The 15,981-nt window shown below is 39.4% G+C and overlaps 1 protein-coding gene and 1 pseudogene across 5 annotated transcripts in view; one reads left to right on the top strand and one right to left on the bottom strand.

The window, feature by feature from the left end:
• Fam13b (family with sequence similarity 13 member B) overlaps window positions 1-15,981 on the top strand; it is a 75,707-nt gene that overhangs the window by 55,337 nt on the left and 4,389 nt on the right. For all 5 annotated transcript variants that reach the window (XM_008834305.3, XM_008834307.3, XM_017798478.2 and 2 more), the window contains 7 exons: window positions 2,209-2,338; window positions 3,246-3,327; window positions 6,545-6,774; window positions 10,401-10,484; window positions 10,744-10,839; window positions 13,912-13,995; window positions 14,291-14,454. In XM_008834305.3, coding sequence (XP_008832527.1) covers window positions 2,209-2,338; window positions 3,246-3,327; window positions 6,545-6,774; window positions 10,401-10,484; window positions 10,744-10,839; window positions 13,912-13,995; window positions 14,291-14,454 — 870 coding nt within the window. The remainder of the gene's footprint in view (window positions 1-2,208; window positions 2,339-3,245; window positions 3,328-6,544; window positions 6,775-10,400; window positions 10,485-10,743; window positions 10,840-13,911; window positions 13,996-14,290; window positions 14,455-15,981) is intronic.
• Window positions 9,606-9,722, bottom strand: LOC115070600 (annotated as a pseudogene).

Consider the following 15,981-nt stretch of genomic DNA (forward strand, 5'->3'; position numbering starts at 1 on the left):
TTCACAGGTAAAATGAGTGCAAACGTACTTTGGTTAATAAAAGCAGCTTTTCAGAAAGTATAAAATTCTAAGTTGCTTATTTATTTAATGACAGGAACCTCCTGCATGTTGGGATTATAGGCGTGCATACAACAGACATGGTTTATGTGGTGTAGAGGCTCAAACTCAGAGTTTTCTATATGCTAGGAAAGCAGTCTGCTCATTTAACTACATCCCCAGTCCTAAAATTCTAGTTTACATGTGTTTTATTATTAGAAAACCTCAAATTTCTTTTATTGAACAACAATGAAAAGAGTTTTATTGTCTTAAGAGCTAATGGAGCATGTGTGTGGCTGAAGAGAAGGCTCAGGGGTTAAGAGCTGCTAACAGCCCCCTGTACCTCCAGTTCCAGGGTGATCAGATGCCTCTGGCCTCCACAGACACCTGCACTCAGATGCACAGACACACACGTACAAAGAAAATGCTGGACTGGAGAGATGCCTCGGAGGTTAAAAGCACCGGCTGCTCTGACAGAGGATCTGGGTTGTTCCCAGCACCCACATGGTGGCTAACAACTTTCTGTAACTTTAGTTCCAGGGAATCCGATGCCCTTTTCTGACCTCTGAGACCACTGCATGCACATGGTACATTTACATACATGAATGCACACAAAACACTCATTCATAAAATAAAAAATAAATTAAAAAAATAAGGGTTAACATGACATGTACTTCCAAATGCTGTAAGAGTAGGCAACTGTTCTGAATATTCTTAAATTTTTCTTTTTAATTTTTATGTGTATGAATGTTTTACCTACATGTGCAGTACTTCTGGCAATGTCTGCAGATGCCAAAAGAGGGTATTGAATTCCCTGAACTGGAGTTATGGATGAATGTTAGCTGCCAAGGGGTGCTGAGAACCTAACCTAGGTCACCTGAAAGAGCAGCCAATGCTCTTACAATGTGTGTGTATAATTTATTGTGTTTGAGACAAAGTCTCACTGTGTAGGCCCAGCGAATATGGAACTCCCTTTGTAGACCAGGCTGGTCTCAAATTCATGGAGATCTGCGTGCCTCTGCTTCCTGAGTTGGGGCTGCCGGGGGGAGCTAAAGGCATCTGCTACCACATTTGGCTAAAATATATATTTAGAGCCTGGTATGGTGGCACACTGGGGGGGGGTAGAGGCAGGCACACTGTGAGATTGAGACCAGCCTGTTGTACTTAGTGAGGTCTTGGCCAGCTGGGGCTTCAGTGAGACCGTGTCTCAACCACCTCTCCACATTTTTTTTTTGGATTAATCTTCTAAAATATAAGCACTCCCAGTTAGATGTGTTTGAGTTATTGATAAAATGTATTTGATTTTTATATTACAAGTTTATAAAATAGATTTTTGTGGAAACTTAAAAACATCTTAACATTGATTCTGAATGTCAGCTGTTGTAGATTGAACACCTAGAACTCAGAGCTGTTAGATACCTTTCTTTTCTGATTTTGTTCAAACAAGTTTTAAAGAATTCCAGACTCTGTATTACCAGTTGTGTTAGCTGATTTCTTTATTAGCTGTCCTTTAGTGTTAGAGATTTCATTTGACTCAAAAATTATTATTTGGTCGGGCGTGCTGGCCCACGCCTTTAGTCCCAGCACTTGGGAGGCAGAGGCAGGAGGATCTCTGTGAGTTCAAGGCCAGCCTGGAGTTTCAGGACAGCTGGAGCTACAGGGAGACCCTGTCTCAAAAAGACCCAAAAAAAAAAAATTATTGTTTCTATATGTGTGTGTGTGTTTGCACATAGGGGTGTGCATGTCACAGTTCACCAGTGGATGCGAGAGCATAAATTTCAGGGGTCCATTCTTCTACTATGGGTTCTGGGGATTGAACTGAAGTGAGCAGGCTTGTGTGGTAAGCACTTTTACCCACTGAGCCATCTCACCAGACTAGCCCTAACTTTGCTTTTGAAAACTTTTTTCCTATTGGGGAGTGAGCACACATGCCACAGTGCTCGTGTTGAGGTCAGAAGTCAAGAGGTCAACTTAGTGGAGTCAGTTCTCTGCTTTTACGTTTACATGGGTTTCATAGATGGAATTAAAGTATCTTTACCTGCTGAACCTTCTTGTCCTAATTTCACTTTTAAGTTGCCCTTATTAGTAATAGTAGTTTATCAGGGCAATAAATAGTATAGTGTTGATACATGAAAGTTTAATACACAGTGTTGGCCTGTTGTTTTAATTCAGAATTCGAAGATCATCCTTTAGTTCAAAAGATGAAAAAAGAGAAGACAGAACACCTTATCAGTTGGTCAAGAAACTTCAGAAAAAAATCAAACAATTTGAGGAGCAATTTGAAAGGGAAAGAAATAGCAAGGTAAGTTTGTAGCACTGCCTAGACCAAGTTTGATTTAATACCAGCATTGAGAGGCGGGACTTTGAAGACCATTATTCCAGCTCTTAGAGAGAGAGAGAGAGAGGAGAGAGAGTGGGGGGAGGAGAGAGAAGGGAGGGAGAGAATCTCAGATGCTAGAGAAACCATGATTATATACACATGAGAGCCAACAAATCCTTAGTTCCTTTGATTTCTGGGCCAATATTCTTGCCATTGCACCATTGCATGTTTATGTTTCCATTAACAAACACTTTTTAGATTTTTTTTTTATGTCTTACTTTTTGAGTTTTTGAGACAGGGTCTCCCTGTAGCCCTCCCCCTGGCCTGGATCTCAGTATGTAGAACAGGCCAGCCTCGAACTCACAGAGACCTACCTGCTGGGATTAAAGGCATGCGCTACCATGCCTGGCCCCTTATTAAAATTTTTAAACCAAATTCTTTAACAAATCATATTTCTGCTCTGACAAAACCCACAAATGCCAAAAGAAAAGAGTGTGGGAGAGAAAGTGTGTGTGTTTTAATAATTAGAGCTGTGTGAAGTAGAAATAGTCTAATACCTAGAAACAGAAGACCTGTGTTCAAATCTGGGTCAGTTGTCTGACCCTGCTTTGGAAGAGCTTTTACTTAATATCCTGCCCTAGTGAATTAAAATGAGGATTGATTGAAGTTTTTGTTCTTGGAACCATAAATACTTTTTTTTTTTTTTAAACTTTTGTCAAACCCAATGTTTAATTTTTCTTGTGATATAGTTTGTTAAAAGGATAAATTTCAACACTGAACAAAAAACAAGGTGGACACCTGATAAAAACACCTGAAATTGACCTTTGCCTGTCACACATGTTCTCACGGAATAAATTAACTTGCTTATCACAAGTCCTTAATTTTTCAGCCTTCCTACAGTGATATTGCAGCTAACCCGAAGGTATTAAAATGGATGACAGAGCTTACCAAACTTCGGAAGCAAATTAAAGGTAGAAAATGTGCATTTTGTAGAAAATCTGTGTTTTTAAAACATTCTTTATAATTCTGTGAGAATTAAATTTTTTGACCATTTTAAATCATGGAACTTTTTTGAAAAAATAAATTTTCCTTTGTTCTATTATTAGTTAAGGCCATACTAAGAGATGGGAAACCTTGTGCTGTGTTCTTTCAAATGTCTTTCCTTTATATGTATTAATGTATTAGTAGTATTTTTTTGAAAGATACCCTAGATTATACGTAGGTGCACTAGTATTATACAGCTTATCTTAAATATATTATAAATATTAAACAGCTTTGGGTTTTGGTAGGTGTGGAAGGGTACAAATTTTATCTAAGAAAGAATATACTTAGAAGGTGGGAGTACATCTAAGTGGTTAGAGTACTTGCCTAGTATGAGCGAGACCCTGTTTCATCTCCAGTCTCTCAAATTTTTTTTTTTTAAACCTAGGTTTAGTGAATTTTTAAAAACTATTTTAATTTTTTTGATGTGTATTATGTCTTGCATGTATGTAAGTACACCCATGTCATGCAGTGCTCATGGAGGACAGAAAAGGATATTGGATCCCTTGGAACTGGAGTTTCAGACAGTTGTTAGCTACCATGTGGGTGCTGGGAATTGAACCTGGGTCTTCTACAAGAGCAGCCAGTGCTCTTAACCTCTGAGCCCTCTCTTCAGCCTCCCTGTAGTGAATTTTTGACACTGCAAAAACTAATTGATAAATTATAAATTCTTCCTAAACCCTAAACTATATAGTGCCATATATTTTTGCATATTAGCAATTGTTAACATATATTTATTCTGTGGGTGTTTACTGAGTATGCTTAATGATAATTATTGGCGCCTGGAGAGATGTCTCAGTGGTTAAGAGCACTGATTGCTCTTGCAGAAGACCTGGATTCGAATTTCAGCACCCACATGGTGGCTAATAACCGTCCATAACTTCAGTTCCAGGAAATCTTACACCCTCCTCGGGCATTGCACAACATGAGTGCACTTACATACATGCAGACAATACACTCATATACATAAAAATAACAAAATTTGTAAAGAAAGGGTTTATAATATTAAATATTCAGACACTTCCCCCCTTTTAAAAAATTTATTTATTATTTTTATTTTATGTGTATGCATGTATTACCTGCATGTAAGTAAGTGCACCCGTGTTGTGCAATGCCTGTGGAGGATAGAGGAGGCTGTCAGATCCCCTGGAACTGGAGTTATGGACAGTTGTTAGCTGCCATGTGGGTGCTGGGATTCAAACCTGGGTCTTCTGCAAGAACAGTGTTCTTAACCACTGAGCCATCTCTACAGCCCCCACTTCCCCCCTTTTTAAAGGATTATTTAAAAACCACTTTTCTGTATGAAACTCTGTATTTTAATAATGAAATGGAAATCTTTTTTAAAAGTTAAAACCTCATTTAATTTTATGTCTTAAAAGGTTTATACTGAGTACAATATTGTATAACTGTAATGATTCAACTGTAAAACTAAAAATATACAGCCAATTTTGAAGGAGATGCATCCTAGTTCAGAAAATTGTTATTGAATATGTCAATGCTGATGTAATGAAATGCTTCTTCTAAGTATGTGGTTATTAAATAATTTAAAAAACAACAACAAAAAACTAAACATCAAGAACAAAAAACCACTTTCCAGGCCTGGAGAGATGGCTCAACTGTTAAGAGCACTGGCTACTCTTGCAGAGGACCCGGGTGTAGTTCCCAGCACCCATATGGTGACTAATAACCACCTATAACTCCATTTTCAGGGGGTCTGATGCCCTCTTCTGACCTCTGCGGACATTGCACAACATGAGTGCTCTTAATGTACCTGCAGGCAATACACTCGTACACATAAAATAAAAATAATAAATAAAATATTTAAAAAAAAACTAGTTTCCACATTAATTTTTGTCATTAATTTTCTTCCACTCTTACTGTCATATATCCATCCTTTACATAGATGGCCAGAACTATCTTTTTAAAATATGTTAATTTTGCGGAGGGATCTTTTTGAGACAATATCACCCTGTAGCCACAGCTGGCTTGGAACTTGCTATGTTTACCAGGTTGGCCTGGATCTCTCAGCATCTCACAGTGCTGGGATCAAAGGCCTGCATCACCATGCCCGGCTTATCATGTTAAAACCTTTCTATGGGCTTTCCTTTCCATTTAGAATTATTCTAAATCCAAGCTCTACAATGGCTTTTAAGGCCTTGAACTCTGCCCTTTGTTGATTTTTATCATGTTTATTTCATTTTATGTTTTCAAACATGCAAAGATTTAGGACTTTTGTACAGGCTCTTGCCTCAATTGGGGACAAATGACTTTTCCCCTTAAATCTTCTGTGCTAGGTCAGCTCTTCCTATTAATCTGTATTCAAGACCAGAATGACATCATTCAGAGAGACCTTGTTTGTCAATCCCATGTAGTAAACTCCTCCACAAAGCACACTCCTTTTAGCACCGTGACTCCCACTTGTATCTTTGTGTGTGTGTGTGTGTGTGTGGGTGTATTTGGAGGCCAGAGTTCTACAATGACTGTCTTCCCCAGTCATGCTCATTTTATTCAGTGCTTGTATTTTGTTGTTGTTGTTTTTGAGACAGGGTCTATTTGTAGCCTCAGCTGGCCTTGAACTCACAGAGATCCTCCTGCCTTTCTGCCTCTAGAGTACTGGGAATAAAGATGCTCGTATTTTTTTAGGCAGTCTTCTCCCACTTGGATTTCACTATTTGGCTAGCCTGGCTGGCCTGCAAGCCCCAGGGATACTTATGTCGCCTCTCACTTAGCACTGGGATCATAGGTGTGCGTCCCCGCACTGATTTTTTTCATATGGGTGCTGGCGGATCTGAACTCAGGTCCTCATGCTTGCACAGCAAGAACTTTACCAACTGAGCCATTTCCCCAGTCCTCTCTTTTACCTTTTTCATAACACTTAGCAGTCTTTGAAATTACTAAATTTATTTGTGTAATTGTATAATTATTGTTTTCCTTCTTTAATGTGTGCTCCATAAAAATGTGTTTTGTTTACTACTTGTCTTTAGTACTTATTATAGTATCTTGCTTTATAGTAGCCTCCTTACAGCTATTAAAAGGATGAATATAATTCTTCTGTTGCTATATGTATAATTTAAATGCATAACTTTGAAATGTCTGAGCCTATATACTATCAATTATTAACCTATTCTCTTTTTTTCTGAAATTTAGATGCAAAACACAAAAACTCTGATGGAGAATTTGTACCTCAGACACGTCCACGTAGTAACACTCTTCCAAAAAGTTTTGGCTCTTCTCTAGACCATGAAGATGAAGAGAATGAAGGTGAACCTAGAGTCATTCAGAAAGAGAAGAAGCCTTCTAAGGAAGCAACTCTTGAACTGATTATGAAAAGATTGAAGGAAAAACGTGCTGAGAGGTGCCTTCCAGAAGATATCAAGGTAATGTTTGTTGATCCTTGGTTTCTGCCCAGGATAGCCTTTAGAACCCCTGAAGCAAAGTAATTATCATAGCAGGATAGAGATATCTAGGTATTTTGGCTTGTCTACTTCTTAGGTTGCAGACTGAGAAATATGCTTTTATCAACATTCCAGAAGTGCCAGATCTTCCAGGAGTTGAATCACAGTAATGGAACTTAAAAAACTGGAGTGTTATGGATTTATTCATGTTCAGTTGGCAAGATGAGTGTGTAGAGCATGAAATAGCCGAGTCTGAATCTGGTAGCTGTATATTGTACTCTTAGTGCTAATCTGTTAGTATCTGGCATAAACTATGTATTCTGTCACCTGGTCCTTTCAACAATTCTATGAGGGATATAGATGTGATATTATACATTAAAAATATTACATTGAAAACTGAGCATAGTGGCACATGCCTGAAATATTGGATTGGGGAGGAAGAGGCAAGGAGGATCAAGAGTTCAAGGCCAGTCTCAGCTACATAGTAAATTTGAGGCCAGCCTGGCTACATGAGACCCTATCTCAAAAAAGTAAACCAACTAAACAAAAAAAAAAAAGCCCCCAAACCCATGTGATATTATGGCTAGCAGGATTAAATGAATTAAGTTTTCTGAGGAACCATTACTCTTTCTTTGTGTGGTATATGCACGTGCACATACGTGTATAGGTATATGTACCTGTGTGCACAGAGGCCAAAGGAGGATGTTCAGTGACCTGTTCTATTACTCTTTTTCACTGAACCTGGAGGTGTAGGCCCCATGATTCAGGAACCGTTATACAGGAATCCTTAGTCAGTAAAGGTTGTCCCTAAGGCAGTCCAGGTAGAACAGTTGGTAACCCAAGACATACATGAGGAGAGATTGCTGGGTAGGTAGTCTTAGGTAAACTTTTGTTATCTATTGCAGGAATATAATCTAAAGCGATATTTTTAACAGGATATTGTACAGTGAATTTTTTTTTTTTTTAATTTCTAATTTCTCTCTGGTCAGAGATTGGGAACTGTTAATCATTTCTGAAAATAAGAATTTATATCGTCTAGTTGAAGGGTATTCCTTTGGAACATAATGGTTCATTGAGGTAATGGGTGAGCCTGTGGAACAAATTCTGTGAACAAATAGATTTGTGGAGTTCTGTCAATTCTGCCATTCAGAACACTAAAAAAGGCATTATAAAGACTGTACCAATGTACCAATTCCAATAGTGTCAGCATGCACAAGACCCATGCACATTTAGGCAGACAAAAACCCACACAGAACTGTGGAAATGAACAGCAAGCCCCAATCTTAATCAAAGAATTATTGGTAGCTGATTGCTACTTGGTGAAGAAGAACTGATCTGAAAGGAGAGACTCTAGATAGGCTGACTAAACCCTGGTGGATGAACTTGCACTGAGGGACATCTTGGGACACTAACTTTACATAATAGGCTTTAATACCAATGACAATGTATGAACTCCAGTGAGGAGGGGGCTATGGGAGGGGGGCCAAAGGGGAAGGGGGTAGGGAGTATAAAGATGATTATATGTATGAAATACACAAAAATTCAATAAAAAAAAGAAAAGAACGTGTCAGCTCATTCAAAGGAAAACACGAGATTGTAGAGTAGAAGTCTGAGGTCACAAATAGACATTGTTGAGTTTTTTTCTAGGCTCTTTCTATTATACTGCTGCCAGGGTTTCAGGGTTTCCTTAGTATTACTGGGCCGTAAAACCAGTGAACGTGTGTGAGACGTGTGTGTGTATCCACTAGTCTTGTTTGTTTTATGAGTTTTTGTTTTGCTGTTGATTAAACTCAGGGGCACAAGTCAGGCACATTACTACTGAACTATATTAGCAGTCCTTCATTTTTGAGAATGGGTCTTAACGCAAGCCAGATTGGCCTTAAACTTATGGTCCTCCTACCTCTCTCTCCGACGTGCTGGGATTTACCTACATGAACTACCGTGCCTGGCCTATGTTCACTAATTTTTTTTTAATTTAAAAAGATTTTATTTTTATTTTATATGTATGAGTGTTATGCCTGCATGTATGTAAGTGTACCTATGTCATGCAAAGCCCTCAGAGGACAGAAGAGAGGGTGCTGGATCCCCTGGAACTGGAGTTATGAACAGTTGCTAACCATCATGTGGTGCTGGGAATCAAACCTGGGTCTTCTGTAAAAACCAACAGTGCTTTTAACCACTGAGCCATTTCTTCTCCAGCCCTGTTCACTATTTTTTAGTTTATTTTTAGTTATCGTGTGTGCACTCTACAGCATACACGTGGAAGTCTGAGGACAACTTTCAGAAGTCACCTCTCTCTTTCTACCATGGGTTCTGTGCGTTGAACTCAAGTTGTCAGGCTTAGGTATTGAGTACTTTTCCTTGCTGAGCCATCTTTTTAGGCCACATTCATTATCCTTTTTTTTTTTTTTTTTTAAAATTATTTCTATTTTATGTATATGAGTATATTACCTGCATGTGTGTAAGTGCATCCATGTCATGCAGTGCTTCAGAGGTCAAAAGAGGGTGTCAGATTCCCTGGAAGTAGAGTTACGGATGGTTGTTAGCTGCCATGTGGGTGCTGGGATTTGAACCCAGATTTTCTCTGAGAACAGCTAGTGCTCTTAACTGCTGAGCCATCTCTCCAGCCCCAACATTCATGATTCATTTTTTTCTTTTTTCTTTTTCTTTTTTTTTTTTTGGTCTTTTTTGAGACAGGGTCTCCCTGTAGCCGCAGCTGGCCTGGATTCGCTATGGAGACCAGGCTGGCCTTGAACTCACAGAGTTCAAGGCGTGCGCCACCATGCCCAGACCTTTTTTTCTTTTTAAAACATGCATGGAAGCAGCCAAAGTGAGGTAAAGGAAGTGTGTATCCCTTGTTCCCCAAAGACCTTAGGCATACCAAGTTTTCTTCCAAGTTGATACATTCCTGAGGAGGTTTTAGTTTTAATTATTTTTATTTTATGTCTGTGAGTGTATTGCCTGTATGTAGGTAGGTGTACCCATGTCATGCAAGCATTCATGATTTTTTTTTTTTTTTTTTTGGTGTTTTTGAGACAGGATCTTCCTGTAGCTGCAGCTGGCTTGAACTTGCTATGTAGACCAGGCTGGCCTTAAACTCACAGAGATCCACCTGCCTCTGCTGCCTGTGCCTGTGCCTGTGCTGGGATTAAAGGCAGGTACATTTTCGTGATTCTTAATGCTAACAAAAGACAATATACAGCATTATGAAATAACAAACTGATGCATGTTTCCCTGTCTGCTGAGTAGGTACTGTTATATAAGTGCCTTTATGTGTATTTAATCTTTATTTGAGCCCTTTGCAGTAGAATGGAGTATTAGCGTTTTATAGATTAGGATATTGAACATAAGGAGATTAAGTAGTTTACCCAAACCAACATTTATAATTTATTCAAATAAAATACAAATTAAGCTATCAAAGGGTATTGACATTTACATATTAGTAGACCAGGATTGTATAGGAGAATGAAAAATGTTTATGCAAATAGTTAAGCAAAGAATGCATTAGCCTGGGATGGGCTATACAGATGATGGTCTGCCCTTTCAACCTAACTACACTGTAGGAGTGAGGAGAGTAATGATGCCTTTTCCCCCCACCCTGATTCTAGAAAATGACAAAAGATCATTTGATAGAAGAGAAAACTTCTCTCCAGAAGAGTCTTCTTTATTATGAAAGTCAACATGGAAGGCCGGTAATACTTATCTTGCTAAAAAGATTTGATTTTTTACTTTATAAAGAGCATGAATCACCTTGTGGTCTGTATTCTTCAGATCTATTTTTATCAACCATTGTTTCCTATAGTCGGGAGATTACCTACCTACTTAAAAAATTAAATTTTGGTGAGGACATCATTGCTTACTGTTTTGAATATATATATCTTAGGTTTCTGATAATAAGGTTACTTTGGTTTTGTTTTGTTTTGTTTTGTATTTTTTGTTGTTTTCCTTCAGGTGAGCAGGGAAGAAAGGCACATCGTTAAACCTCTCTATGATAGATACAGGCTTGTGAAACAGATGCTGACAAGAGCTAGCATTACTCCTGTACTTGTAAGTAAAACAAATACTTGGGTATTTTTTGTTTTTGTTTTTTTTTTTCCCAGTGGTCTTTTTGAAACAGGGTCTCCCGTAGCCCTAGCTGGTCTGGAACTCATTATGTAGACCAGGCTGGCCTGGAACTCACAAGAGATCCATTTGCCTCTGCCTCTGGAGTGTTGGGATTAAAGGCATGTACCACCACTCCTGGCTATTTTGTGAGCTTGGAGCTCACTAAATAACCTAGACTGGTCTTGAAATTGTGATAAGTCTTTTTGCTTTAGCCTTCCAAGTGCTATAATTACAGGTATGATTTGCCTGATGCAAATATTTCTTTAGTTCAGTTTACCAAGGTGTAAAACTTTTTTTTTTTCAGACAAAAAGAAGCAACAGAAATTTTTAGTAGTATTTTGGAGAAATACGTAGCCAAGGCTAAAAAAACTGATAGTTGAGATAACTAATTTTAAAGGGATAGGAAATGCCTGCAACTCTTTTCTAGCCACCTCTGGCAGCACTCACATGCGTATGGCATTAAATCCTAGCAAAATCACAACAGTTAGACTATGATAGTCTTTCTTCCTTGGTGATGATAGAGACCAAGATCCAGTAAAGATGTGTACAAAGTTACTGTGATAAGACACTAACCAAAAGCAACTTGGGGGAGGAAAGTGTGTATTTGGCTTATAGGTTACAGTCCATCAGAAACCATGGAGGAATGCTGTTTACTGGCTTACTTCTCCTGGCTTGCTCAGCTACTTTTGTCGTATTTTGTTTTATTCACTTTTTGAGACAGGGACTTTGTATAGCCCCACCTGGCCCGGAACTTGCTATGGGAGACCAGGCTGGTCTTGATCTCCTCCTGAGGGCTAGCATTAAAGGTGTGTGCCATCATGCCCAGCATCAGCTACATCCCATGCTCATCAAAATAGACATGCCTACAGGCCAGTCTGATTTAGGAAATTCCTCAATTGAAGTTTCCTCTTTCCCTGCCTCTTGTCAAGTAGACAAAACCTAATCAGCACAGTTATCAACATAAGGGGCAGAAGTAACACTCTTATGTCCGCTCACCTAGTTCCTTTCTATTTCCATTTCAGTTCATATCTCTGAAAAGTTTTGTAATGGTCATCATGAGGGTGTTCTTCTAGTTGCATTATAATAAACACACATAAAGTGGGTTTCGAACTTTTTTTAGCACGTGTGCATGTGTGCGTGTGGATGTGTGTGTCGGGTCTATGTGAAGGTCAGAGGACAATTTACAGTAGTTCTCTCCTTCCACTATATGGGTCCTAGGGATCCAACTGAGGTTTTCAGGCTTGGCAGCAAGAGCCTGTATCTGTTGAGCCAGCTTGCTAGCCCTATGTTTTAAAGAACAAGTTAATCTTTTCTAATAGAATCTATTCAATTCAATCTAACTTGTTTATTCACAGTCAGCAAGAAGGCTTGCTTCTACCCCCTGTGTTGCTATAGGAGTTCTGTAATTGTAGACATGAATGCCATGGCATGCTCATACCCCCACGTATACACATACAATCATATACAAAATAAATGTAATAAAACATTTTTTAAGTAGTGCATATTTGGAGGGGGTTGTTGTTGTTTTTGTTTTGTTTTGTTTTTTGGTCTTTTTGAGAGTCTTCCTGACCTTTTTGAGAAAGGGTAGCCCCAGCTGGCCTGGAACTTGCTATATAGACCAGGCTGGCCTTGATCTGCCTTCCTCTGCCGGCATTTAAGGCATGTGCCCAGCAAGCAGTGCATATTTGTATGTGTGTACTCTCTTTTTAAATTTATGAGTTAAAGATGGAGTCTTGGCTGGGAGGCAAGAGGCAAGTAGATCTCTGTGAGTTTGAGGCCAGGCTTGTCTAATGGTAAGTTCCAGGCCAGCAGAGGTTACAAGGACACCCTGTCTCCAAAAAGGTGGAGTCTTGCTTTGTTGTCCAAGCTGGTTTTAAACTTGTGAGATCAAGTGATCTTCCCAACCTCAGCTGCAGAGTAGCTGGGACAGTGGATATGCCAACAGTATGAAAAACATACACTCTTAATACTTCGGTACAGATCAAGTACTATTCTTGAAGGGTTGCAAATTTGATGCCGGCTAGAGCAACTTAGCAAGACCCTGCCTCAAAATAATTTTTTTTCCTAAAAAGTGAAGGAGGGCGTGTCGGGGTGGCACATTTCTTTAATCCCAGCACTTGGGAGGCAGAAGCAGGTGGATCTTTGTGAGTTTGAGCCCAGCCTGGACCACATAATGAGTCCAGGCCAGTTGGGGCTACAGGGAGACCCTGTCTCAAAAACAAAACAAAACAAAAAAATAAGAAGTGAAGGGGGGTTGGAATATAAGCTCGGGGGTGGAGTGATACCTAGCATGCTATGATGAATGAATTTTTTTTTTTTTTTTTTTTTTTTTTTTTTTTTTTTTTTTTTCCCGAAATGAATTTTTTTTTTTTTTTTTTGTGGTCTTTTTGAGACAGGGTCTCCCTGTAGCCCCAGCTGTCCTGGAACTCGCTATGTAGACCAGGCTGGCCTTGAACTCACAGAGATCTGCCTACCTCTGCCTCCTGAGTGCTGGGATTAAAGGCTTGTGCCACCATGCTCAGCACTACAATGAATTTTTATAGTGTGTTATTATATCTTCGTTAAAATTTTTTTTTGGTTTTGATTTGTTTCATTTTCTTTTTAAAGAAGACTATAAAAGAGTACTCGACCAAAGAAGAAAGTTACTTCAGCTGGGCATAGTAGCACATGTCTGTAATCATAGCCGGTGAGAGAGATGAGGCAGGAGAATCTCATTATCCACATACCCAGACTGGGCTATATCATCGGACCCGATCTCAAACAACCAAAAAGAGTTGAAATAAAGCAAAGAAAAATAACTAAACTATGTATAACATGTTTTTCTGTAGAATTTAACACATAGACACACATACATATACATACATATTCCTTTAAGACTTTTCTATACTTAAAGTTTGCTTGTTTTTTGCTGCTAAGAACTGAATTCAGTTTTAGTATATGCAATATAATATGTGAAAAGTTCACTAAGTATTTTAAATACTTGAAATATAAATTTGGTATTATTGTTTGTTATAGGGATCTCCCTCCACAAAGCGTCGGGGTCAAATGTTACAGCCGATCATAGAAGGAGAAACTGCACATTTTTTTGAAGAAATCAAGGTAACCATTTTAGAAAGACATTTTTGGGGGCTGGAGAGATGGCTCAGAAGTTAAGAGCACTGGCTGTTCTTCCAGAGGAGCCAGGTTCGATTCCCAGCACCCACATAGAGGATAACAACCATCCGTAACTCCAGTTTCAGGCATTGCAATGCTCTCTTCTGTCATTGCATGACATGGGGGCACTTACATACATGCAGGCAATACAGTCATACACATAAAAAGACATTCTCTAATTTTGTTCTTAACAAGAAAGTCGTAAGTCACAACCTGTTTGATTCTGTTTGGATCTTTTTAGGAAGAAGAAGAAGATGGTATTAGTCTGTCCTCTGAGTTAAGTGAGATCTTGAAAACAGCTGTACAGACACAGTCTTCATTGGAAAACTCAGAATCTGATGTTGAAGAAAATCAAGAAAAACTGGCTCGAGATCTCCGATTATCAAGTACTCGAGCAGCTTCTATGTATGTATGCTGGTTTATGATTTTAGCCTTTTTTTTTATTATTTTTTTAATTTTATGTGTATGAGTGTATTGCCTGCATGTATGTGAGTGCACCCATGTCATGCAATGCCACAGAGGTCAGAAGAGGGCTTCCAGTTCCCCTGGAACTGGAGTTAAGGACGGTTCGTAGCCACCATGTGGGTGTGCTGGGAATCGAACCCCGATCCTCTGCAAGAGCAGTCAGTCAGTGTTCTTAACCACTGAGCCATTTCTCCAGCCCCGATTTTAGCCTTTCTTAAAAAAAAAAAAAAAAAAAAAATTCTTGTGTACATGTTTGTGTGTGAGGGCAGACACTTGCCATAGTATGTGTGGAGGTCAGAGGACAACGTCAGATGTCGGTCCTCAACCTTGTTGAAGACAGGGTCTCTAGTTTTGTGCAGTGTCTCCACTTCTTGTCTTGCCATAGGAGTACTGAGATTGCAGACATGTGTCACTGTGCCTGGCCTTTTACCAAGGTTCCAGGGATTTAAACTTGGGTGTCAGGTTTATTTTCTTCATTGAATATTTTGATTTAAAGGGGCTAGAGAGAGCTCAGCAGTTAAGGGGGGTGCTTGCTTTAATACATGTTCTTAAATGCTTGAGCTATCTATCCAAACCCCCCAGGAAGATTTTCTCTTTTTTTTTGAGACAGGGTCTCCCTGTAGCCCCAGCTGTCCTGGAACTCACTATATAGACCAGGCTGGCCTTGAACTCACAGACATCTGCCAGCCTCTGCCTCCCTAGTGCTGGGATTAAAGGCGTGTGCCACCACGCCCGGCAGAAGATTTTTTTTTTTTTAAGTACTCTCAACTACTCTGGCTTAATTGTAGTGGAATATGTGTTCTAAAAAGCTCCTCAACTGGGCTGGAGAGATGGCTCAGCAGTTAAGAGCACTGGCTGGTTTTGCAGAGGACCCAGGCTTGATTCCCAGCACCCACATGGAGGCTATCAACTGTTCGTAACTCCAGTTCCAGGGTATCTGATGCCTCCTTCTGACCTTCTTGGGCATTGCATGACAATAGGTACGCTTGCATACATGCAGGCAATGCACTCATACACATAAAATAAAAATAAAAAAGTTCCTCAATTGATGTTAATTTGCAGCTAGAGCTAGAACCATTATTAAGAACATAATGAAGTGGGGCTGGAGAGATAACTCAGTGGTTAAGAGCACTGTCCACTCTTGAAGAGGACCTGGGTTCGGTTCCCAGCACCCACATGCTGGCTAACAACCATCTGTAACCAGTTCCAGGGGATCCATTGCCCTCTTCTGACTTCCACATGCATTGTACAATAATGGGTGCACTTATACACTGCAGGCAATACACTCATACACAAAATAAAACAATAAAAATTAAAAAAAAATTTTTTTTCGGGGGGTGGTCTTTTTCGAGACAGGGTTTCCTGTAGCCCCAGCTGACCTGGAACTCACTATGTAGTCCAGGCTGGCCTCAAACTCACAGAGATCCACCTGCCTCTGACTCCCAAGTGCTGGGATTAAAGGCCTGT

This window comes from Nannospalax galili, unplaced genomic scaffold, assembly GCF_000622305.1.
Source record: "Nannospalax galili isolate Female #2095 unplaced genomic scaffold, S.galili_v1.0 scaffold856, whole genome shotgun sequence".
NCBI lineage: Eukaryota > Metazoa > Chordata > Mammalia > Rodentia > Spalacidae > Nannospalax > Nannospalax galili.